At 41.1% G+C, this 27,348-nt stretch overlaps 1 protein-coding gene and 1 long non-coding RNA gene across 2 annotated transcripts in view; one reads left to right on the plus strand and one right to left on the minus strand.

The window, feature by feature from the left end:
• The window catches only part of fndc4a (fibronectin type III domain containing 4a), a 57,541-nt gene that overhangs the window by 8,507 nt on the left and 21,686 nt on the right, over positions 1 to 27,348 (minus strand). The window contains exons 3-5 of the mRNA XM_034698989.1: positions 25,699 to 25,903; positions 8,146 to 8,235; positions 835 to 968 (exon numbers count right to left, since the gene is read on the minus strand). Coding sequence (XP_034554880.1) covers positions 835 to 968; positions 8,146 to 8,235; positions 25,699 to 25,903 — 429 coding nt within the window. The remainder of the gene's footprint in view (positions 1 to 834; positions 969 to 8,145; positions 8,236 to 25,698; positions 25,904 to 27,348) is intronic.
• On the plus strand, positions 664 to 26,992 carry LOC117823763. The gene is made up of 3 exons (XR_004633490.1): positions 664 to 978; positions 15,501 to 15,628; positions 25,684 to 26,992. It is a non-coding gene; the product is annotated as an uncharacterized LOC117823763 (long non-coding RNA).

Here is a 27,348-nt window from a genome sequence, read left to right on the forward strand (position 1 = left end):
CCTATTTCTTTCTTTCCTTTTTATTGCAGTTTGTCTGTTTGTTTTCTTGTCTTGATATATAACAAAAAACTGAAAATAAAGTTCTAAAACAAATAAAAAATAAGACAACAAGGTAAATAAACTAAAATAAATAAAAATAAATATTTTTACATAACTTAAAAAAAAACATTCTGGAAGACATCTCACAACCCCCCACTTGTGTCTCACGACCCACCGGGGGGTCTCGACCCACACTTTGGGAACCCCTAGTCTAAATGATGCATACATTTTATTTACCTGTTTTATTTTACTTTTATTTTATGTAAAGCAACTTTCAGTATCAAGAAAAGCGCTATATAAATCCTATGAATTATTATTATTATTAATAATATATACTTTAACACGTCTCTGTATGTGTGGAGAGCACAGTTATGAATACTAAAATGAATGATGGCTGTGTTCCATCCTCAGCTCCAGGGTTGGGGTGTTGTGCATGCTGGCTGTGTCACGCTGTCACTGATTCCTGGGATAAATCCATTGTTAATGTTATTAGCACCACCTGTGCTTCTCCTGCTGTGTCAAAATGTCTGCTGTGAGAAAAGCCTGTGTTGTCACAGCGGCACAACAAAGTGATTTATATGGATGCTGATACGTCTGTCTGTGTTTGTGTACACATACAGCTGCTGAAAGAGGCCTTTGAGGAGGACGCACCGAAGCACCGGAGCCAATCTTGTGTCACACATGGAAGGGTGTGTGAGTGTGTGTGAGTGTGTGTGTTTTCAGTATGCAGGAGATACATCTATTCAAAGTGATGGAGATGTCAGCCTGTGTGTCTTGAGAGGAAGTCATGCTCACCTTGCTCCGCAGCAGCCCTCCGCTGTGGTGCTCCGGCGTGCTCCTCTCCGACGACGGCTTGGCCTTCTCCTTGTTGTTGCTTGAGTCGTTGTCCTTGATGATGTCATACTGCCGGCAGAACAGGGCAATAACAGCTGGCAGGAGGTGAGACACGGACACACACACACACACACACAGACACACAGACACACAGAGAAGAGAGGAAAGGAATTCAGTCACTGTCACTCTCAGACATGTCACTGCTTCTTCTCGGCGCGCACGTTGAAAGGCCATGTGGATAATGGAATTCTGCTCCCATGAGAGTGGGATGGCTGAGCCTTAATCTGGAAGCTTGAAGACAGTAATTCTCTGTGGGCTCTGCTTTTTCTTACCATTTACAATCTGCCAGATGCACTTCTGCTTCCAGTTCGAATGAATGCTCCTCGCTTACAATTAACTTCCCTGCTTCACTGAGGTTATGAATTTCTATGAGCACGCCATCATTAAATATTCAGAAACTGATGCGCGGTCCTGGTAATGACAGCCTGAGAGCGGGGAGAAATACTCACATTCACCGGCATAACTCATTTAATTACAAAAATTATTATTCCTGAACGATGGATGTGCTCTGCATGCTGGCACAGACACACTCGTGAGGGGAATTTCCACATTTTGACTGGTTTGTTTTGCAAATGATTGAAGTATAATGTCCCTAAATGAAGAACAGGTTCCTCTGAATTATAACTGTTTAGGTTTTAACAACAGATGTAAGGGAGCAGATTGCATTCCCTTGAGACAGAAATTGCTCAGTTGTTCTGGATTTACGAGATAGTTTCAGAATCATATGAAAAGTTTTATAAAGATTAAAACATCTGCTGTGTTTTCTTAACTAATGAGACACTGGTACCCCAGCAGAAGCTCTTAGAGGCCACTTAAGGAAGTAAACATGCCCTGACTGTTTAGTTTAATTCAGCATTATTTGAGACATTGAGAGATTGAGTCTTTACAAAACAGGGATGGTATTGTTATCATTTTTTTGACTTAGTGCGGGCACATCAGGACTTGCAGGGATTCTAATGTAGGCATGGCAAGTTTATTTATAAAGCACCATTCATAAAAGAGCAATTCAAAGTGCTTTACAGAGTTAAAACAAAACAAAAACATACATACTCTCTCTCTCTCTCTCTCTCTCTCTAACTTAACGTACATAGTAAATAGTAATTAGTGTTGGGTCTTATTATTATTATTAATTTAAATTAAGAGGGATTATTCTAAATAATCAGCCCCCTTCACTGCTCTGAAGTCAGTAACTTGCAGAGACTTCTCTGTCCCGCCGGCCACAGAATCACAACTGATATTGTCTTAAATGAACCTTTTAATCATTCAATTACTCTCAGACCTTCTTCCCAAGGATTAAGACTCACACTTTAACCCTTAAAGACCTAGACCATTTTTGGGGGCGCCACTCTCCTGGATTTATTTTGAATATGCTGAATGATACAAATGTGGTATCAGTGGGAAGCTGAGAATGTCTGCTGTAACTGAGTTTTTAAAGCTTGTTGATAGGATTAGCGGTTCAAAAGTTAACCCTCAAAGACCGAGACTGCCGGCGGCGGCTACTTGTTCTTAAATGTTTGATAAGTCTTTTCTGTGTCGAGTCGCAGCCTGAAGCTGGCTCAGACCTCTTGAGACCCCTGCAGGATGTCTGTATGCCCAACATCTAATTATAGATACAATATCAGGTTACTTCCATAATGCCATACCTTGTCAGAACATATCAAATTTAAAATATGACATTAAACAACATTAGCATGAAAACTTAAAATATTTTAAAATCTAAGATCAAGAAAGAAAGAAGTAAAATTAGTTTAACCCATTTAGACCAGATGCAACGTATACGCGGTTATCCCTTTAAGACTGGATGAAATGTGTAGGTCATTTCAGACGGTGTCATCATTTTCAAGTGATGTGACTAATGAAATGCACTGTGATTCGCTGAAATACACATGACAGGGATGACGTGCATGTTTTGGTATTTCTTTTTAGGACATGTGACTAATGAAATGCGCTGTGATTTGCTGAAATACCATGGGTGGAATGATGTGCATGTTTTGGGAGTTTTTTTCAAAGACATGTGACCAATGAAATGCGCTTGCAGGAAAAAATATTTTGTAATCATTTTAATTTATATTTTTAATATTTATGTTGTTTGATGATTTTTTGAAATTTTTTAATGCACATAAGAGCAAAGTAATGATGTTCCAATTAAAGCCCAATTTCTAAACTATCAAATGGTTTTCATTTCATGGTTCTATCTGCTCCAGAGGCTGAGATATAAAGGTTTTAGTGAAATTTGACAACTCAGATTTTTTTTCCAGAAAAAATGTCATTAAAACTCAGTTTGTTAAAAGAAATTCAAAGTTTGTAAGTACACAAATAAAAAACTAAGGTTGAGATTGGGTTTGTATCCATTTAAGGGGCGGAGTAAGCAGCTAAAAAGAGGAATGTTTTTAATTGAGAAGGATTATTATAAATAATCAGCCCCCCTGTAACATCAAATCTGACGTGCTAGACATCGCAGTGTTTCTCCAGGATCAGCTGAGGCTGTATGGCGGCTTCATGGACATAAGATGCATCTGAAATGCATTCAGACTCACTACATACCACAAACAAGTGAGAGAGCCCTGTTGAGTTTTTGAGGTACAGTAATCTTATTAATTCATGATAACAGAGCAGATTATTTTATCAAGTCAATGCAATACTGTCTCTATGATGTGCAACAAAATAAAGAGCTGTATTAACCATTTGTACACCCTTTATAGACGGCCAATGGTTAAGACAAGCTGCTTAAGCACAAAATAAGAAAACATAGCACCAGCAGGAATTATTTTTAGCTACAGGACAGAAAATTAAATAAATTAAAATCAATGATTCATGTTCTAATACTAAAATACCACACTCTTAAAACAGAACAGAGACTAATCAGCACAGCAGATGAGCTTACATAATATTAAATCATCTGATTACTGTAGAAATTAAATTACTTATTTAGCCCTAGACCAAGCAGCAGAGGTAACAGACAGAACCTCAGATACACGCATATCTATATATATATATAAACACTACCAGTCCAAAGTTTGGAAACACCTTCTCATTCAAGGGTTTGTATTTATTTTAATTATTTGAAACACTGTAGATGAATTCCAAAGACATCAAAACTATGAAAGAACATATATGGAATTATTTAATTAACAAAAAAAGTGTTATTATATTTTAGATTCTGTAAAGTAGCCCCCCATTTTCCTTCATGACAGCTTTGCACACTCTTGGTATTCTCTCAGTCTGCTTCATGAAGTGGTCTCCTGGAATGGTTTCTAATTAACATGAGCCTTGTCAAGAGTTCATTTGTAGAATGACTTGCCTTCTTAATGCTGTGTTAATTTTTTATTTCTGTAGTTTTATACTGTCGTATTATTTAGACAAATCATTAGTTGATGCTTTGGCAACATTTTCTTGAAATCTTTATGACACAAACATATTTCAGTGATATCAAATGAAAACAAAGAAGACAAGAAAGATCAAATAATAACAGAAACAAGCAGTGTTTTTCAGATTATTACTTGTGGAGGTGTTTGATGCACAGAACTAGATGACCTCTGATGAGCAGTCCATTATGAATAAGCCACATGAGTTGTTTGTAGTCTTTCACTCCCACTCTGTGCAGCCTCCGTGTTACTTTGGTTTTCTCTCATTAGTATTATTTAACATCTCACTCTGGTGCTCGTGGGAGGGAAGCCCTGCTCCTGGCAGCCCGTCAGATGTGCCACCTCTCATTGTGCCGCAACACTTCATTTATCAGCACACTTCCTGGTAGAAAACTCGTACTCAGAAGAGGAGCCGCCGTGCAGAGAAGCTCAGAGAAGCGTGATGTTTTGAAAAAGCCTCAAAGAGACGGGATGTCAGGGGTTGATGGATTTATTTCTGAGCGTGTGTTACTTTGTTTTATGGACTCTGAACATCCTCTAAATGGGGATACTCGGTCTTGCGTTGGATGACAGTTTATTGGTTAGAGGCGTATTGATTGGTGTGTCGATATTGACGTAGCTTCAAGATTGTGTACGGTGTGAAAAACCTCACTCAGATGTGCATCATTGAAGCTGACAATAAATTCTAATATTCTGCAGAACCATCAGAAAATCCAATTATCTTTCAGCTTGTTAGGCAGGATTTTAATGTCACTTCACTGATGGTTACAACAGTTAACATTTGGTTATTAACTTCATGAGTGTTAGACTTTCATGGATTTATGACCAGCCTATTAGTAACCGTCAATAGCTCAGGTTGACTATGATTGGTCTACAGACTATCACTGCCTTTGCAGGTGAAACAATCAGTTGCTTGAGCTTGAGTGTGGCAGAAATCTAAAATGTTGTCCTAATTTTAAACTCGGTTAATCTCCCGTTACAATATATGAGAATCCTGCTCATTCATGTTTCTTTATGTTACCTAAAGCTCTAAAATAATCCAGTTTAGAAGGCCCAGGTTTGGCCTAGCTGTTAAATCATGCATTGCATTTACAGCAACTTTCGCCCTTGAAGCAGCAGCCCAGGTTTTCATTCCCTCAGGTGATCCAAAGTGGCTTATTTCTTGGTCAATTACATGGCAATCTAAATTCCAAATAAGTGACTTAAAGCTGGGGTTGGTAGTCAGATTTAGATTCACTTTTTGTTATACTGGTTAAAATGATATTTATGTCCCAATGGCAATCAATACATGATGTGTTCTTAAAAAAGAGTGAAAAAAAGCCACTATCTACAGCCGGAGTAAACCTGGGAAAACACCAACCAATCCCTGCCATCAGGAGCCAAAATATGAAACCAATGAAATCCCGTCCTGCTATTCTGCCTGCCTCCTGCGCGTACATTTCATGTTTGTTTGTGTTTTTAACTTTCCCTATGATAATGTTTTGGTGTTTTCTTACCGCTGAGTGAGACATGAGTTGTAGACGGAGTCCTGAGGAAATGCTACATTCAAATTCATGCTAGTTTTCGTGACTACCAACCCTAGCTTTAAGTCTAAAGGTAAGAAAAAAATCAGAGAAGAGTCAGAATCGAGCACAATGCATCCAACACGGCTAAACAGGGGATCTCAGTGTCTGGGTCAATGGTGTCAAACTGATTTGCAGATTGGCTAACAATAGCAGAGCTAGCACCACCCTAATTGTTTATGTCCACATACTTGTGCTGGTTACACATTGCTTTGGTTGAGTGTTTATATACCAGTTTAGACTTTAGACTTTATTGTCCCTTTGGGGAACTTCTTTACAGATAACATGTTGTAGTTTAACCAGACACAGCCTGCAGACAACAATATCTCCATTTTCTCAATGAAAATACTGCCAAACTGCGCCAGAGTATGAAATGTCACCCATCACCTGTGTTTGTTTACATCCAGGTAGTAGAGTATTATAGCACTGTGGCAGTAGCCATTGACTGGAGTTACAGCTCTGTCTAGTGGCAGGTGGCAGCTTAGACTAAACATAAGACCGACATTTTGGGCCTACAACAATAAAGAAACTGTTAATTAATTAACCGACTAGCAAGGGGGTTGACGTTAAATCCTGAAGTCGACTAAACATGCACATCCCTTATTCCAGCACTCGGCTATTTGCTGCATGTCACCCCCAAACTCCCTCATCCCTGTTCCCTACTCTGTCCACTGTGCTGTCCCCTCAATAAAGGCACAAAACCTTCTAAAAAATCTTTAAATAAAAGTACTTCCCCAAAAGATTCTATATTTATAAATGAATATGTAAGGTAGAGGCACAGGTAAGAGGCTACCTGCTGAGCATTGCTGCCTGGTGCAATCCAAACAGCTGCAGGGTCATCAGCCAGAGGACACCTTTCATTGATGTTTCGCTCTATTAACCCGGAACATCTCGTGGTGGTGGATCAACAGTGGGGACGTCACCTCACTGACTCTTGCTTTCCTCACGCTCGGTCCTGCCTGCTCTGCCTCCACGACCAGCTCTTTGAGGACCTTTACGAATTTATGAGCAGACACTTCCACACTCCTCAAGAAGTGCTGGGTGCATGTTCCCACAAAATCTCGGCAGCAGACTGCTCCAGGGTGGCTGACAGCTAACCACACTGCTTCCCTGTACTCAGCCATCAGCTCTGTGTATGTGTCCACATTTCTTCATCTCTCCCTCCCACGGGACAGAGAGCTCTGCTGCGGTGGACCATAGATCAACGTCTGGTCTGAAAACGGTTGTACAGATTTCAGTTAGCAACTTCGGCTCTCATGCTCCATTAGCAATCAGTTGTCATGGCTGATCAGTCTCTCCGGGTGATGTCCTCTGCCTTGTCTCCTTATCCAGGGAAGTGGATCATCTGCTGAGGTATTAGAAGCTGATCTCTGGTTTCTTCCAGTCTTCACATCTGCAGGACTTTCACCAGCTTGACTTGTTACAGCCCTGAGTCGGTGCTATTTTGCAACCAGACAGGGTGTGCTGCAGACTCCAATTTGGGGCATATAAAAGGTGAAGTTTTCTGGAGCTTGGTAGAGTATTGTAAGTGGACTTAATGAGGAAACTAAGCCTGTCTCCGCTCTTTTCCACATGCCAATCCAACTTAACTTCCTGATGGTCTCTCCCTCCCAGGCTGTCCATTCCCCTCACTGCAGCTGACTGAAGGCTTTTATTTAATGCTACTCCCCCTCCGTTTTGGCCACCTCAGATATCAACAAATCCTTCCTCTTCCTACCCTCACTCCCCCATCCCAGTTTCCTACTCTATCTACTGTGTGGTCCTCTCAATAAGGGTCCCAAAACAATCTTAAAAAATAAAAGAAACCCAAAAGATGAAATATGTACGAGTAAATACGCAACAATGAGAGTTCATATTTGGTGGAAAACATCCTGAGTTATTATTCATTGAGAGAGGTAATTCAAATCTTCAGCCGATCGTTTCTTTTTGTTGACATTTGAGAGTGTTTTAATCAGATTTGATCAACAGAGGCTCGGCAACACAAGCTTGAAACCTCACTGCTATGAAATTTTAATTCACTGGTGCTAAATTGGTATTGGTGAAGCGAATTCAGGACAAGTAAGAGAAACAAGGACAAAAAACACAGAGATCTCCCATGTGAAACAACCAAAGCTGTCCTAGTTTACACAGGAAATATGATTTTCAAGTGAGATTATACTCCTCTGAATAAGACGCTGATTATAAAAATAGAGGTTCATGCCCTTCAAAGTGTTTCCCCTCTTCTTGCTTTTTGTTTTTTTGACCTCATTTAACACACTCAGTCCTCACTCAGACTTCAAACCTACCTGCCCACATGACCAGGACCACCACGATTATGATCATCTCTCCTGTTTGTAGATGCCGGGATTTATCCAGGCCCTGCACGGTGGGGTCATCTAGGAAAGGAGACAGAAGAGACAGTTGAGATAAAGACTCTTAAATACAAAATACAGTCGGCAAAGTGCCAAATATTATGTCCTTCTCTTGTTATTGATATAAAATGTAGTAAATATCAGATACATAAGACAATCAGATGTGAAACCTGAGCCCTTCAACCTTTACAAAGGGAATTGTAGTTCTTGGTTTCACTGATAACATCATCTCTTAACATTTCTTTCTCTTGAGACTTCTATGCCATTAAACAAAAACTGTAGTAGTAAGAAAATGTGGTGGGCATTCCCACATGACCCTGTAGCATTAATCCTCCTTTAAGTGGATTGACTATTGGGCCGATTTCCACTCTTCAGACTATCTCTTTACCCGCATGGGTGGAACCGGTCCAAAGCACCACTCATCCCAATTGCCTCTTTTAGTGAATCAAGTTGTCGAGAAGCTGGGCCCAAAACACTGGACTGTCAGCTCTCTCTACACGACAGATCTGAGGGTGGGAGGTCAAATATGATGTTATGATTTTAGCAGTGTGATGAAGGGGGGGTAAGGGAGGTCAAGCAAAATTAAAAAGTGTAATGTGTAGTGTAAAAGGAAAAAGATGTGTTTTATGAGGGGAATACGTATAAAAAATGAACTGATGTCAGTGACAATGTTAGGGATAGTGTATAGTGAATGGGTGGTGATGGGAATTAGATTCCAGACAGGGTGAGCAGGACTTTAATGCAAACTGAACATTTCCACTGAAGGTAAAGTTAGACCAGGTGAACTAAACTCCTGCAGGAATATTTATGAGACAATTCTATCTTCACTCAGCTCTCCTCTTCGTCAGAGCTTTGCAGTTAACACACCTTTTAACACTGTTGCTATTAGCACTACTGCTTATGGTTTTAAGATATTGTGTAGCTAGTTCATACAGCTAAAATAATCCAGTTTAAAGCCGCTCTATAACCCACTATTTACAGTGAAACTGGGACTCACCAGAAACAGATAATGAGAAATATCTAAATATTAAATAAACCAAAAAATGACGGTGTTTGGTTTGCAGACAGATCTTAAGGGGCTTTACCGTTGATCTGAACGTGTGATAGCTTCTACATGGACTGTTAACGCAGCCTCTGGAAAGTTAAGTCTTGGCTGGAAGTTGTATATAGCGAACAATTCAGAGAACTGGGCCATCATTCTTAGAGGATTATTATAGTGTCAGGTGACAGCCGATGGGTTTTGAGTAGGGAACTCCCGATCAGCTTTTTGGTCCTGGTCCAATACTTGTGTTTGCCTAGATAACAGTTGTACAAGACGTAGGAGAGTTGAGCGCCGGGGCACCAGTGGCCTAGCGGTCTAAGCGCGTGCCCCATATACAGAGTCTATAGCCCTCGTAGCTGAGGTTGCAGGTCTGATTCCAGCCTCGACCATTTACTGCATGTCCTCCCCCTCTCTCTTATCCCCACATTTCCTGTCTCTCTTCAGCTGTCCTATCCGATAAAGACAAAAATGCTCCAAAAATATAACTTAAAAAAAATGAGAGTTGAGTTGCACACTGTTTTTTTTCTTTGAACAAAAATAAGTAATTGTTTTATGTTTATTCCATTCAGCTCATGGCTTGAGTTTTACATCAATGTCCAATTAATTTTTTTCTCATTATGTAAACACGGTTAAGCGAACTCAGAACGTTCAATTACACTTGCGTGTTAGCCTTCAGCTGCAAGTTGTGTTCAGTGGCAGCGGATGTAAATGATCGCATGAGATTATCGGCTCAAATGCCGATCACAAATCAATTAAAAATCGCCCAGATTGGCTCCAATCCGATAGTTGAGATCAGGATCGGACATCCCTAGGTTCAAGATTGGCCATAGTAGCCTCTTTACATGTTACCTTGTAGAAATGCTTTTAGGTCATTTGGTGCATGTAGGTTTACACTCAACTTAAAATGTATTCCAAAAAGGAAGATATTTCCTTGTAGTCTCTTGGTATCAGTACACAGTCAGCATGAACACCAGACATGATCACATCTCCAAACCTTGACATATTTTGTACTGTTCTGTAAAAATAAACTTCACAAAATACATCCAACTTTTCAACAACATAAGATTCATCAATATCCTCCTGCATCTGCCCATCGCTCAGTGAGCTGTAGATTTCATATTAGCCTGCACATTACACTTAAATGTCAGATCAGGACTTGGGTCAGAGCTGCTGACTTCTTCTCCAGTTTATTAATCTCACATCTGCTCTATCTGTCTGAACCCAACCCACTCAATGGTAAACTTTCTTCCACTGCTCAAATGAAAAACCAACTCACAAGTCTTTCTAGGAAGTCAAGACCGTTTCCTCCTGTGAGAGACTGAGCTGCTGCACCAAACTCTGACCTTTAATCTCAGAAGAAGAGTAGTTTTACATCCTGACATTGTTTCTCAGTTATGTCTATGCATTGAAAATCTAAGGATACGAGTGTTGGGATAATGGCAGTGCATGAGGGACCTGTCGAAATGAATGCAGTCTTTGAGGCTGTTGTATCTTTGTTCCAACTTTTAGACAGTTTCAAGTTTTGATCGAGTGAATCTTAACTTTCAAAGAGTTTTTGTTTGTGCCGACTGTGCAGCACGCAGGATGTATATGAATGTTTATACACGATGCAGTGAGCGATGAGCAGGATGACCTGAATCCACGTCCTTCTCTGCCGTTTCATACATATTTCATGTTGTGAGCACACTCCAATGTGTGGTGTGACTCTGCCGGAGGAGAATGAGCATATTGAGTTGCCTCGGCTGCAGAGAACAGTTTGTGTTGAGATAATTAGTCGACCTTCCTTCCACTCTCCACAAATCCCATGTTGTTGTTCGTAGCCGTGAACCGTGTCGGGGAACTATGTAACAACTCACCAGGGGGGCTGTTCTGATGCCACAACGATGCATCATGTAATTTATTCCTGCGTTATGTCTCCTTGAGTCTAAGCAATTAGATTTGTGTTTATTTACACTGTCAAACCCTTTCGACTAAATTAGCCTAATTCTCCAGCTACCTGTCACACATGTAGAACACACACCATGTTATATCTGCCATTAGGGGGCTCCCTACCTTAACTACAACATGATAAATAATTTGATTACTTTAGGAAGTCACATCGCCTCTTTTTAGCATCAAATAACCCCACAAAATGTTTGAGAAAAAAGTATTTAAGGTGCGTTTAAATGTTCTAAATTGACCCATGTTCCATCTGTTATTATGGTGGAAGCAGGTTTTATAACCTATACTGCAACCAGCCACTAGGGGGAGCTCTGATTTGGCTACACTTGTGAAGTGTTGTGCTGTCTATGGATGTGACTCAGCTGAAAATCAATCATACACTTATTCATGTTTGGTTTACTGATTATGTTACATTATCTAAATCTAATGATTCAGCTGATGGTTGAACCATCGCTGGGAACATTTTGGAACAATGTCATTTTGAAGCAAAAATGCACAGGGAGGTTTCATCAGATCTGTGTTGGGTCCATTTGTGCTTCAAGTCAAGTCAAGTCAAATTTATTTATAAAACACAGCAGAAGCTGACCAAGTGCTGTACAATAAATAAAAAACACAATGTGAGACCAAACAAGCAATCATTTAAAAAGAGACAAACAAACGACAAGGAAAGCACAGCATTGGAAATGAGACCCTAATCAGGGCTAGAGGACTCAAATGCTGAAATATAAAAGTGCATTTTGAGGAGAGTCTTAAAAGAGTCGACAGAGGGGGCGGCTCTGATTGAGGAGGGGAGGCTGTTCCAAAGACGCGGGGCCTTGACACTAAAAGCGCGGTCGCCCTTCAGCTTATATTTTGACCGGGGATCTGCCAGGAAAGACCCATGTCAAAAGACCTCAGAGGCCTGGAGGTTTTGTAAGGGCTCAGGAGGTCAGTTATGTAGGGAGGGGTCAGACCATTTAGAGCTTTAAAAACAAAAAGCTAAATCTTAAAATCAATTCTGAAGCGAATTGGAAGCCAGTGGAGGGAGGCCAAGACGGGGCTGATGTGATCCCTCTTCCTGGTACCAGTCAGAAGCCTGGCTGCAGCATTTTGGACCAGCTGCAGGGGGGACAAGGCCGACTGACTGATTCCAGAATATAAGGAATTACAATAGTCAAGGCGGGACGAAATGAAAGCATAGATGACTATTTCAAGGTCGCTTCCCCATGACACCAGAGCTAATAGGTTTCAATTCTACTCAATGTGTTAACTTCCACTGGCTCCACTGCATTGTGTTTCTGTTCCGTCTCAACTCAGACAATCCCGAACCCTCCACAGATATTCAAGACTTCTATTTTTTACAGAATGCCAGAGCATGGTGCATGAATTCAAGCAAGACAGGAAGTCAGACAATGAAACAACATTAAAATATCTGGTTAATTTTCAGAATAAATTACTTTGTGTTGACGCCAAATCACACTTCACTTAACTATAACAACAAAATGTCATAATGATGAGCCATCCTGGACAACCCCTCTCACCCTCTCCATGATGGGGAGCTCGTTCAGTCAACGTATCATTCCAACACGGTGCCAGACTGAACGCTTCAGGTGCTTCTTTGTGCCCACCGCCATCAGACTGTTAAACAGTAACAGAGGCCACAGACTGCATCACGCTGACCACTGAGCCAAGCCTGGATTCAACATGATGTGAGCATCTCTCACATCACAGCACATGTTGCCTTGTTCCTGCCAATAATGAATTAATTTTTGTGATTAACTGGCAGTAGGCAAACAGCTTTTAGATGGGCTGATGCCATGGTGTATTTGTTCTGTATTAAAGCCAGTTAAAAAGGAGGAAAATAACATTTTTAAGATGAGATAATAGTTGCACGAACCTTTTAATCTTTTATAAATTAACAGCTATTCAAAAACCATGACTCACCCCTCCTGAATACACCACTGACCTTCAACTACAACAGTAAATTGTCCAAGCTGAAAACCTGCACAGTAAATTGGTAATTGCTAGAACACAAAAGACTTCAAAAGTATTTGAACAAATCCTAAATTATCTGGATAGTTGGAGAGCATTATTTTGTAAATGTACCAATTAAAAATACAAAATAATATCCCACTGTCAGCAAACCAGCGAGTTAACTTGTAACTTCAAATGCTCAATGGTGTCTGAGTCAAAGGAATATTCGGCAGGGATCAAACAGTGAAGAATTCCTTTATCTCAGTGTATTAATGAGAGAGTCTAGGTGTGTGTTCTGACTCAGCAAAGACAGCTTGACATCTCTTTGAGGTATCGCGCAGTAATTGTGTCTAAGGGGACCTCCTACCTCGTTAGCTTTCACTGCTGAAGGCGTTCATCCTTTGAAATCACTCTTTTGTTTCTCCCGTGTGTGAAACACTTTGACAGCCGTGTGGCTCAGGTAACACGGTGAGTGGGTTAATTTGTAGGAGAATCATTTTGATCACACGTTTTAAGATTTCAAAACACAAACGTTAATTTCACCACTTTGTTGACAGAAGAAAATCACATATAGTACAACAAATATTACATTTGAGCCCTGTGTTTCTCAAAATTTAGTTGTTTTTCTGCTTATATTTAGGTAAAGCTAAAAAAAAAAAGGGTCATCATACAACAGAAATGTTTTCATTCCTCTAGCTCCTTTATCTATTTCTGCAAGTTTCCAATCTCCTTTCACAACACAACATGATCTGTTTTGAATGACAGGCAAAGTGCATAAATAAATGCTCTGATTAAAAGCTTTCCATAGAGCTAATGGAATTGAAATAGACTCTGGAAAGGCATATTGATCCTGGGAACAAAAAAATCCACATCAGCCTATTTAAATTCAAATTCTTCAGCATGATATGTTGCGTATCCCTCCAGGAAATGATTCATATGAAAAAGATGGATTCTAAATCTGACCAGACCAGGTGTACATTCAGTGACATATGGTCTAATATGTAATCACATTATCAAATGGGATTGCATTGAGGAAATAAATAAAGCATTATTGATTTGTGGGTATCATAGCTCTGGCTTTCAGAAAAAGCCTTGTGTAGACTGCAAATCAATTTAGTTTCAATATGAGGCACTTGGCTGTGACAAAGGATCTCTGAAATGGCTCTGTGACGTGGACTCAGCTAGATTAAAAAGGCTTTTAGGGAACAATGGTCAGCAGCAGGATCCTAAACCAAAAAAGTCACATTAGATTAAGGTGCATTAAGTTTCATCAAGAATACATGTGTTGCTATTTTAAGAGGAAGTATCATAGACATCCTCTCAGGGCAGGCCAAAGCTTGTTAAGAGACAGAACTTTAAAAAATAATGAAATTTAGTTTCCAGAGGTGTGGGAGTGGTGGATATATTAAAAGTTACTTCAAGGAGAACCCACAGACTGTATAAAACATGGGCGTAGTCTCAGTGACATCCCTCATTTGTTACTGAAGAGGGTTTATGAAGGCACCATATTGGAAATGCTGACTCAATGTAACTATTGGTCAACCTAAGCCAACATGCCAAGAAGAGTAACATCTGATTTCCTGCTGCGATCCTGCTCCATGCTCTCTCGTCCGTCAATACCCACCGACTGCGTTTTCAGAATGTAGCATGGAGCAGGACCGCCGGGCAGCTGGAGTCATGTGACCAAGCTTTTCCTGCAGTGATTACTGAATCAAGGATTCTCCTCCTCCTCTCCTCATCCATGTTGTCTTTCTGGTCCTCTGAAGACCTCTGACCTGCTGACTCCAGGCCTGGCTCCGCTCATCATGACGGTTTGCTGTTGTAGTTAAGTGAAATAAGATCTGGTGATAACACAGAGTGTTTTATTCTGAAAATTAACCAGATGTTTTCAGTTTCTTTTGGTGCCTGACTTCCTGTCCCGCTCCATCTTCCCTGTTGAGGTTGATTTGTCATGCTCTGGCATTTAGCAAAAATAGAAGTCTTGCGTATCTGATCCGGGGAGCCAGAACTCAACAGAGCAGATCCAGTGGAAGTTAACACATTGACTTAAATAGAAACCTATCAGATCAGGTGCCATGACGGATCAGAGATGGACCGGACAAGGATCTAGTGGAATTTGGTTGGACATGAGGCAGGCTTGTTCCTGGCAAACAGCTAAAACACATCCACTGGTTCACTCACCCTAGCCCCTAATTATGCAAATTAACGCATAACTCCTAGCATTTGTATCATCTTAGTGGACACCTTTAAAAAACAACAACCCTGCTCTGTGTGTAAGAATAAAAAAATGAGCTACATACACCAAACACATTTTTTTAACCAGGCTGTAAACATGTTATTTCTGTTTTAAAAGCAGGCCTCCTAACATACCAACTAAGAAGATTCCTTGACGTTTGGAGCCAGCCTCAAGTGGACACTCAAGGAACTGCAGTTTTTAGCACCTCAGCATTGTCCTCATTTTTCAGCACTGGAGGTCAGGAGGTTAGTCTTCAGAGAACCAAGGAAAGCTCTTCAGTATTTCATGTCAATGACTCTAAACAGTGTTCAAGTCCATCGGGGACAATAATGATATCACATGCTCATCATACTAGTTGGCGGATGCAACAAAGCCTAAAATGTAGAAGGAATGTTACTATCACTTAAAAATACTTCTTTCTGCTTGTTATAGCATGTAAGAGCAAAAGGTATAAAAAGCTGACACTTCTCTTTAAAATGATCCAACAGACATGCATGTTACTAAAGTTTTTTATAGCTTGCTACAGCAAAGAAGAATTCAAATGTCCACTGTTGATATTGAAGTACATGTTTTTACCTTCTCTGAACCTATATGCACTTGCAAGAGAGAGAGATATTCAATACATCAATATTAGCTTGACTCCAGTAGATGTAAGTGGAGTTTTGTCAGTGTAGCCTCAGGTCATATGCTGATGATGTTTTAGTGTATCAATTTAAAGCAATATTTTTGACGAGTTTGTCCGATTTGCTACTCAACATGCAGCTCACTACACTTTTGAGGGAGTGATTCACTCTTAATACCAGTCAAAGATCATACTTGCTCCCACTCACTCCTCTTTTTCCCTCTTCTCTTTCTCTCCCAAGTCCACTTAAAGTTTATCGGCATCTGAAAGGATGTCTCTGCTAAGAATACTAAGACCAGTTACAGGAGCGGTTTGCCTTGAGGGTTAATCGCCGGAAACTCATGCCTTAAAGCGTTACCGCCATCTTTTGGGAAATCAATGAGAGTTACATGTGTAATGTTATCTCAAGACTCTTTACAAATAGAGCCGGTCTAGACCGTACTCTGTTATATTATTAACAAAGACCCAACATCAAGACAGGATAAGATCCAGTCCCATCTTACCGACAGGACTCAGTCTGATCTCATCTTAATCCACCATGAGCAGAGCACTTTGCAGCATTTAGCAAGTTACAGTGGCAAGGACAAACTTCCTTTAACAGGCAGAAACCTCCAGCAGGACCAGACTCATATTAGACACACATCTGCTGAGAACGAGTTGGGGTTGGAAAGAGGGATAGAGGAGAATTAAAGATAAATATTTCTCCCTATTACGTTTCTGTGTATCACTGAAATAATTTTCAAGCTGTTGTTTTAACATTAAATTGTTGCATAATGTTGCTTATGGCTGTGTCTCATTCACAAAGTAATTTAAGCTTCTGTGTGTAATTTTGGCAACCCCTGTGGACAAAGTTACCTGTTATCTCTTTCCTGATCTTCCCATACATTAGTAGTATCTTCTTCTGATCTATCATAGTAGTGTTTTCTGATGACAATTCTCATCCTACTGTCTTTAAATCGCTAAACGTATCACTCACTTGATACAGACATGTTGGACTCCAGCGGCAACAGCTTCTACTACTCGTCTCATCACTATCACCGCTCCCTCTATCTCTTATTCTCCTCTATCCCTCTTTCCAGACCCAACTCGGTCGAGGCAGATATGTGTCTAACATGAGTCTGGTCCTGCTTGAGGTTTCTGCCTGTTAAAAGGTTGTTCTTCCTTGCCACTGTAACTAGCTAAATACTGCAAGGTGTAATGCTCATGGTGGATTAAGGTGGGGTAAGACTGAGTCTTACCCTGTCTTGGTATTGGGTCTCTGTTCATACTTTGACATAGAGTGGTCTAGATCTGCTCTGTTTGTAAAGCATCTTGAGATAACGTTTGCTGTGATTTGGCGCTATACAAATAAAGATTGATTGATGATTGACATAAACCTCTGCTGTGGCTTCACTGTTACTTCAGGATGCCATCACTTGCTTTATCTGACACCTACCCGCTGCATCAGTTACAGGCATTAAAAATAACTGTGTAGGACTTATAAGTCTTGTCACTGATGGTCTTGTTTTGCATTTGTGGGTCATTCAGAGACATCAGTATTAATTTAAGTCTGTTTCATAACCAGCTCAAAACTCCTCACAGGAGCTTTAAGTTGTTGATCACATCAGTTGTGACATTTTCTATCACACATGCAAAGCTAATTGGGTTTCTGTTGAAGCTGTTTGTGTCACTGTGTCATGTGAACAAAGTGCAGTCTCTACTAAATTAGTCACAATATACAACGCCACAGGGCTCAACACAAAAAGACAAGCTGAGCTGGAGACTTCGGAAGAGTTACATCAAGGAAATGGAAGTGATTGGACTTTGAAACCGGGACATGAGAAGTCAGCATTAGACGGCATTAGATTTACAGAAAGCTGACACTGAATGGCTCCACACTTAACAAAAAAACAAACTCTCACAAATGAAGCTCATCCACTGAATGGGCTGTTTTTCTGACCCACTTGGACGACTCAAAGGAGGATTAATGTTGCATAGTGAAGCTTCTCCAAGAGTCTTGAGATAGTAGTGCAGCTGTAGCTTTAAATCTTGTCATGCTCAGCACTTTGGGAGGATGGTATTGGTGTGCTAGCTCTCTTAAATCCATCGCTTTAAACTTTAAAAATAAGCACATTAAATGATTTCCTGAGGGGTTTAATGTACGAATCAGGAGAAGAGAGTCATGCTGGTTCCTGTATTAACTAAATGGACAGCGCACCGGCTCTTGTGTTGAACTTGAGCCTTATTATTTCTTCTTGCCACCTTGAATAATGCTACCAAACCTGAGTCAGCTGAAGAGAGACGGTTATGATACACTTGCATCAGCAGTTCCTGCAATAACAACCTCAACCAGACCATGAGGCCTGTGTCTTCGACCAATGTCAAACACAAGGTGACTTTAAGAGTTAACATATTTGGCTTTGAGAGCTACTAAAGCATGGCAGAGCTAATGCAGAGATTAGCAGACTGGTTACTTCTGAAATGCAGACTCTTCCAAAAACTGCTTGTTATATAAACCAGAGAGGGTTTCATCATCTATGCTGTGGGAAATTGAGAGCTACTGAACTTATTCTCCGTTGGTCACGCTCTTCATAATTCCCCCCAGCCCATGAGCTGAGCCCTGACACTGAATCCAAAGTGTTTTAGAGTGCGTGTCAGAATCCTGATTAGGCAGCCGGAGTCATATAGAGTTGCATAAATTCAGAGAAGCTTGCTTACAGCCATGCCCCGAGAGTCTGTCAATAATGAATTGGTTTTCTAGGAGAAAATAAACCTGCAGGAAGAGTGAGCACAGAGGCCCCCCCAGAGAGACGCTCCGAGAGGAGGCCTCAGGTTACTCGCACTTATGCCGGCTCTGGCCTTTGCTGTGCTTCATTTTCAAAGTCAGGGCGCTTAAAAGCATTCAACAGCCCAAAGAGGCTTAAGTGCAACAACAGGAAAAGCATCTGTAATGGGTTTGCTCCTGTTTGTGCCTCGGGAAGAAGGCATGGCGTAGACCGTATAGAGGAGAATTAAAGCGAAGCTGTTTGTTACGTAACAGTGAGATGAAAAGGGAAAAGCTCCTGCAGTGACCTGTGGTGACCCCGACAAACAGACACCTTGACAGTTAAATTATTAGTTTGTGAGTATTAAAAATTATCTTCAAAACACTGACATGACCCTGCAAACAAGCATCTTCAGAGCACCATGATGAACACAGATATTCTGTTATAGAATTAAATCATCATTCAAATCATTCAGAGCACATAACAAGGCCTCAGATCTGCACCCTGTCACATATATTTTTCTTCATCACAATGAATGGTCGTTTTTAGACAACTCTGCAAATTAATCTTAATTTGTGTAACGACAAATCCATAATTGGGTGGACGTTCATTAGCATGATAAATCTCTTATTGACTCTGCTAGGGCCACACTGGGTACGGCAGTGTTGGGCTGTCTGTTGGTTTATCCACCACTTTGGTGCAGATTGAAATATCTCAAGTACAGTTGGATAAATAATCATGAAGATACTGATGGGCCCTAGAGATAAGGAAAATATAAAGACTACAAATTGGTCCGCTCATGTAAAGAATTTTTAACTGAAAATGACTCTTCAAAGGTTGGAGGCTACTTATACACTCTAAACCACCTCTAATCAAACATCAGCTGAGATTTGATGCTCCACTGCTATAGACAATGTTGAGGGGTTTTGCAAGCATGGAGTTAGATTCTCATCCCTCAGACAAACTACAACTAGAAACTGTTTTCATGTCACCACAAACATTGTTTTTTGTGTTTTATATTCTGTAGAAATTATTTTCTTTTGGAACATGTAAACATTGATGCTAATACCCATTTTATCCCTCTCCTGTAGCCCTAACTATAAGCTTTACCAAAAAGCTTACTCTCAAAAGTTGAGAGGGTATAGGCTGAGTGACCACAAGCTAGCTGTAGAGACAGGGAGACACAGGGAGACATGGCTGCCCAGAGAGGAGCGTCTATGTGCTCACTGCTCTACAGGGGACATAGAGACAGAGATGCACTTCCTCCTCCACTGTAGCAAGTTCTCTTTACTAAGAGATTCCCACTACAGGAAAATTGATACCTTTTACAATACAAATAGTTCCAAGGGCAACTAAGAGTGCAAATGGTAGTAAGCATGTGCTTTAGTGATGGGAAGTTCAGCTCTTTACAGAGAGCCGGCTCTTTTGACTCGGCCCCCAAAGAAGAGCCGTCTCTTTCGACTCCCGAAACGGCTCTTAATTTAGGATCTTTTGTAGCCGTATATTTTACCTTAATTTTACAAAAAATAATGGTTTGTGTTGAAAACTCTTTAACAGTGTTTTTATGAGAAGCCTTATAATTGCCCAAATGTGTGCATTTATTCTGTTACAAAACCATTCTCACCCTGATCCTAGGGTTATGATTAGGGTTAGGGTTTTGATTAGGGTTAGGATTCTGATTAGGGTTAGGATTAGGGTTGTGATTAGGGTTAGGGTTAGGGTTATGATTAGGGTTAGGGTTAGGATTAGGGTTAGGATTCTGATTAGGGTTAGGATTAGGGTTGTGATTAGGGTTAGGGTTAGGGTTATGATTAGGGTTAGGGTTGTGATTAGGGTTAGGGTTATGATTAGGGTTAGGGTTGGGATTAGGGTTAGGGTTGTGATTAGGGTTAGGGTTATGATTAGGGTTAGGGTTGTGATTAGGGTTAGGGTTAGGATTAGGGTTGTGATTAGGGTTAGGGTTAGGATTAGGGTTAGGGTTATGATTAGGGTTAGGGTTGTGATTAGAGTTGGGGTCAGGGTTAGGATTAGGGTTAGGGTTATGATTAGGGTTAGGGTTATGATTAGGGTTAGGGTTAGGGTTGTGATTAGGGTTAGGGTTATGATTAGGGTTAGGGTTGTGATTAGGGTTAGGGTTAGGGTTGTGATTAGGGTTAGGGTTATGATTAGGGTTAGGGTTAGGGTTAGGTCTAGGGCTAGGGTTATGATAAGGGTTAGGGTTGTGATTAGGGTAAGGGTTATGATTAGGGTTATGATTAGGATTAGGGTTGTGATTAGGGTTAGGGTTATGATTAGGGTTAGGGTTAGGGTTAGGGTTGTGATTAGGGTTAGGGTTGTGATTAGGGTTAGGGTTAGGATTAGGGTTGTGATTAGGGTTAGGGTTAGGATTAGGGTTAGGGTTGTGATTAGGGTTAGGATTAGGGTTGTGATTAGGGTTAGGGTTAGGATTAGGGTTAGGATTAGGGTTAGGGTTATGATTAGGGTTAGGGATGTGATTAGAGTTGGGGTTAGGGTTAGGATTAGGGTTGTGATTAGGGTTAGGGTTATGATTAGGGTTAGGGTTGTGATTAGGTTTAGGGTTAGGGTTGTGATTAGGGTTAGGGTTATGATTAGGGTTAGGGTTATGATTAGGGTTAGGGTTATGATTAGGGTTAGAGTTATGATTAGGGTTAGGGTTATGATTCGGGTTAGGGTTATGATTAGGGTTAGGGTTATGATTAGGGTTAGGGTTAGGGTTGTGATTAGGCTTAGGGTTATGATTAGGGTTAGGGTTGTGATAAGGGTTAGGGTTAGGGTTGTAATTACGGTTAGGGTTATGAATAGGGTTAGGGTTGTGATTAGGGTTAGGGTTAGGGTTGTGATTAGGGTTAGGGTTATGATTAGGGTTAGGGTTGTGATTAGGGTTAGGGTTATGATTAGGGTTAGGGTTAGGGTTAGGATTAGGGTTAGGGTTATGATTAGGGTTAGGGTTGTGATTAGAGTTAGGGTTAGGGTTAGGATTAGGGTTAGGGTTAGGATTAGGGTTAGGGTTAGGATTAGGGTTAGGGTTGTGATTAGGGTTAGGGTTAGGATTAGGGTTAGGGTTAGGATTAGGGTTAGGGTTAGGGTTATGATTAGGGTTAGGGTTGTGATTAGAGTTAGGGTTAGGGTTAGGATTAGGGTTAGGGTTAGGGTTAGGATTAGGGTTAGGGTTAGGGTTAGGGTTATGATTAGGGTTAGGGTTGTGATTAGAGTTAGGGTTAGGGTTACGATTAGGGTTAGGGTTAGGGTTAGGGTTGTGATTAGGGTTAGGGTTAGGGTTAGGGTTAGGATTAGGGTTAGGGTTAGGGTTAGGGTTAGGATTAGGGTTGTGATTAGGATTAGGGTTGTGATTAGGGTTAGGGTTGTGATTAGGGTTAGGGTTAGGATTAGGGTTAGGGTTAGGGTTAGGGTTAGGATTAGGGTTAGGGTTAGGATTGGGGTTAGGGTTAGAACCAGAACTTAACTTAAGCATACAGAACCAGAACCAAACTCATGCAAACAGAACCAGAATCAAACTCAACCAGAACCGAACCGGAACCGAACCAGAACCCTACCAGAACCGAACCGAACCAGAATCAAACCTGAACCGAACCCGAATTGAACCCGAACCGAACCCGAATTGAACCCGAACCGAACCAGACCTGAACCCGAACCGAACCAGACCTGAACCAGACCTGAACCAGAAACCGAACTGGAACCGAACCAGAACCGAACCAGAACCGAACCAGAACCGAACCAGAACCGAACCGAACCAGAACTGTACCAGAACCAAACCAGAACCGAACCAGACTTGAACCAGAACTAAACCAGAACCGAACCAGAACCATACCAGAACTGAACCCGAACCGGACCCGAACCAGAACCATACCAGAAACGAACCAGAACCGAACCAGAACAGAACCGAACCAGAACCATACCAGAACAGAACCAGAAACGAACCAGAACCGAACCAGAACCGAACCAGAACCGTACCAGAACCGAACCAGAACCGAACCAGACTTGAACCAGAACTAAACCAGAACCGAACCAGAACCATACCAGAACAGAACCAGAAACGAACCAGAACCGAACCAGAACCGAACCAGACTTGAACCGAACCAGAACCGAACCAGAACCGAACTCAAGCAAACTGAACCAAAACCAGAACCAAACTCAAGCAAACAGAATCAGAATCAGAACCAACTCAGGTAAACAGAAACAGAACCAACTCAAGCAAACTGAACCAGAACCAAACTTGAGCAAACTTTATTAATGTCCTCAGGTTGGCATTGAGAAAAATCCGATCCCTCAGCTTGAATTGGCTGATCCGGTTTCTCCTCTCAGTGAGTATTTGCCCGGTCTTTGAGAAGAACCCTAACCCTAACCCTCTCAGAAGGAACAGATGAAGCCACGATACACAGCCTCCCCTCCATCACCTGTATTATCCTCACATGTGATTGGCCGCATGGCCGCCATGCTGACCAATCAAAACAAAGTTCTGCTGTGAGCAGAGCTGGGGCTGAACACTGTGAGAGCTAAGCAGGGAAAGGAACAAACTGGGAGCCGGCTCTCTCTGGATGTGAGCCGGCTCCTCTGATTCACTATAAAGCATCGACTCTCAGAGCCGCAGCTTTTGATCATGACACATCACTAATGTGTTTAATCTGTGTTACAATTATGAGGGGGTCCTTGGACAGTTTTCTCACCTGTAAGGGGTCCCTGGCTCCAAAAAGTTTGAGAACCCCTGCTCTACCTAGTAGGAGTGCAAACTCCCGATAGTGAAAACAAACGGAACAAAAAGAGCGACACAGCTTCACAGAAACTCCATGCTGTAGACATCCCTGATCATAATAGACATCACCATGCAGGAAGACAGTTTAAACTTTTTTAAATCTCTGAGAGATCTTCAAATACAGAGTGCGTCTTTACACCGGTGCGATTTTCTCAGTTTACGGTAACTAAAATAAAAAACATGACATTTGCTTTGTTTTATATCGACCACTTAGCAGGATGAATATCAGGATTAAGCAGGTATATTTTGAGTCTGAGTTGAGTTGAGAAACATTTGTTGCCATTTTTGTCATTCAATTCTATTTAGGTCATTATTGCACTGATCCTCTGATCATTATTATTATTTAATTATTTCAGTAAGGCAGCTTCCTGATTCCTTTGCAGGCTCTTTTGTTTTCTTCTTAGCTCATTTTATATTTTTTTGAGAAAAGAGAAAGCTGAGATGTTGCCCATCATTGTTGCTTGGTTGCACTAATAAAGTGAAGTGCTGTACATCTGTGGTTGCATTATTCTATTATCAATTTGCCATCATTTTTAAGCATGTAAGAGATGATTTCATTGATAGCCATAGACTACATGTCTTTCAATGTAGACTTCCACTGAGAGGAACATATTAAACTATTTAGGAACTAAATTAGGAACTAAATTTAGACTGTCATACCAGCTTGATCATCAATGAAAATGTCCTGGAAATGTCCTGGAAAATGATCTCTGGAAAAGAGTGGGAACCATGATGTGTCTATGTGTCTCCTAGTATTAGATTGAATGAGGCCTGTTGGGTTAAGTTTCTGGGTTGCATACTATTCAGGAGCAGAGTGAACTTCCTTCTGTTTAGCCCTACATTCATTCTCTATTTCACCAGACGCAGCTGGGTGATATGGTGAGACAGGGTTTCTTCAGTAATCAAGGTCCTTCTTCTTGCTCCTGTCCTTACTGTATCTATGTGTTGTAACAGACTTTGTGTCTCCAGGCTAGAAATGTGAATGCATATAAATGAGATTAGCTAATACTGATGGTCCCTTACTGTAGCAGCCTCTACCATCAGTGAGTGAATGGGTGAATGTGACCAGTAGTGTAAAAGCACTTTAAGTGGTCAGAAAGACTAGAAAAGCGCTATTTAAGCCCAAATCCAGTTACCATTTACTAATTAAAGCAGGGTGAACAAATCAAGATAATTGGGCTGATTTTGGGCCCAATTTTCCCCTTATCACAACAGTTAGCAAAGTTTTGAAGGTCTAGAGATGATCTCTCCAGATTTTGCTCTGGTGTGATGTATCTGAAAACGGACTGAACCTCACTCAGTCTGCTCTGGAATATATTGTGGCCACACTGATTTGAAATTGTTTACATTAAACATTCCTATTAATGATCAGTTATCTTGTTGAGTGGGGGAACCCCGAGGACAGCCGAGCACACACCTTGTGGATTGTCTCGTAGAATATGGGTTCCCAAAGTTTTCAGGCCGTGACCCCCAAAATACAAGTGCCAAAGACTCACGACCCCCACTGTCCCTGGATGTGATTAAAATGCTGCTCTATTCAAGTGTTCTGCAGAAAATTAGCCTAGCTTCATGCACATGTGGCTCTGTTTCCTGTGCTGATATGAATGAACCTGCTGCTACTGATGCTTTTGCTGTTATATTTACAACAATGGGTAAAATGTGCAAATTTAGATAACTTAAAAAAAAAAAAATAAATAGAAATAAACATCTGGAAGACTTCTCGCGACCCCCTTTAGTGTCTGGACTCCCACTTTGGGAACCCCTGTCGTAGAACATCGAGCAGAAATCTGACTGAAGAAGTAATGACAACAAATGCTACCATGCTGACAATAATACACAAGACAAAGTCAGACGGACGTCAGGAATTGAGGTAGACTTGTTGATTTGTGGCAACAACTCGACTGTTTTGACAACATGTTTTGTTCAGCTAGATAACCATCCCATCATCTGCCATGTTTGTTTACTCTAAAGTCAAATTTGACTAAAATATTTCACAAGGATTCCAGTTTTGAGAGTTTGGACTCAGGTTGATGGTGAATGGAATCTGTTACTGTGTGGTTTGCTGTGTTCACCACATCATTGCACACCACAAACTATAAAAACAACACTGTTAAATCTGTCATTATTTGTCATCATGTGCAGGGTCACTCCTCCTACCTTGGTTGGAGCTGTTGGAGGGGAAGCGGTCCGTCTTCTTCAGAGTACGAAAATGGACCTTCTTGCTGGCTTGGCTTTCCCCGTAGAGGCCGATCGACTGAACCTGGATGATGTAGTCCGTTTCTTCCTCCAGGTCCCAGAGGACACATGAGCGGCTGGTGGTGTTTACTTCCCTAATGAATCGCTGCATGTGTCCGTCCTGCCTCTGGGAATTGAACGAGGGACAGAGAACAACAGAATGGATCCTTTAGGTCAATAAATAACACGATAATCAATACAGAGGGAGAAGGGGTGATTATGGCGACTACACAGCAAAGCCAGACCTGCAAATGTGTCCCTCAGGAAGACAGTCTCTTCTGTGTGGGGCCTTGTTTCTTAACTCCAGGAATCCCTCTTCCTGGTCTAATGTTTCCGCCTCAAGCATCATAAAAACCAATCATGTTCCTCTATGTGAGATGGAGGTGACCATCCAAAAAATTATGAAGGTGCTTGGAAGCAACGTGCCGAGTACCTTATTATGTTCACAGTTGGCACTTCATTTTCACCATGTGGAGTCCAGACTGGAAATTGAAAAGTTGTGGAGTCAATTTTTCTTGATTAATTTAGACTGCGAGTGTAGAGAAGAAGCTTTCACAGTCTCACGCTTTGGTTTTGACTTTCAGGATGTTATTGAAGCTGAGAATTATGGAAATTATTCCTCTCTCTCTCTCTCTCTCTCATGCAGAGCTGGTTTCCTGGAGCACTCTCAGGTCTGTCTACATTTGATGTGGCTTTGGGCCAGGTGTCGTCTTCCCATGTTCTTTTACGGCGCTGCCTGATGGATGGCGTTTGTAACTCTTTGTTAACAATGTGGTGATTTAAAAGCCGTGTACACTCAAAGTAATGACTATTCATGTTCAAATTTAGTTGCGTAACATGACGAAGAGCCCTGAGGAGAGACCTTCAGGTGTTTTACAGCCATCCAGTCAATGAGTGAAAGGCAGAGTTAAATGTGGAGATGCAGAAAGCATAAACATGATTACAGCACCATATGGCAGTTTGTCAGTTAGGTTTAGCATTCAGAGGTTTTCCTATTTTTAAGCCTTTGAAATCTTTTCATCCAATGAATGCAGTTTGGCAGCTTGATGTGCTTATGTGGAGCCAATTCCTGCTGCTTCCTTGTTTTCTCCACACACCGTCCATGCCAGCTTTAGTTCTGACTTCGAGCTTGATGGCAGGAATTAGTCCGTCTCTCTGCATATCAAACAGAGATTTAAGGGAAAACGCATCTTTTTCCAAACAAGATCTTCTGTAGATGCTTACTTACTAAGGCTGAAATCACAATTTCATCGATATCACAAAGCAAAAGTCTGAATTTATTGCAACAGATACAATAATTATCAATGCAATTACCTGTCGGATGGAAATGGGAACCTCTCACAATAAGACATATTGACCTGATTAGATTAACATTGTTATCTTCTTCTCCACTATCATCTCTCTCTCTCTTTTTTCATCTCCTCTATCCCTCTTTGCAACCCCAACACGATCTCAGCTGATAGCTGTCTTACATGAGTCTGGTCCTGCTGGAGGTTTCTGCCTGTTAAAGGAAGTTTGTCCTTGTCACTGTAACTTGCTAAATGCTGCAAAGTGCTCTGCTAATGGTGGATT

Source organism: Notolabrus celidotus, chromosome 13, assembly GCF_009762535.1.
Source record: "Notolabrus celidotus isolate fNotCel1 chromosome 13, fNotCel1.pri, whole genome shotgun sequence".
Classification (NCBI taxonomy): domain Eukaryota; kingdom Metazoa; phylum Chordata; class Actinopteri; order Labriformes; family Labridae; genus Notolabrus; species Notolabrus celidotus.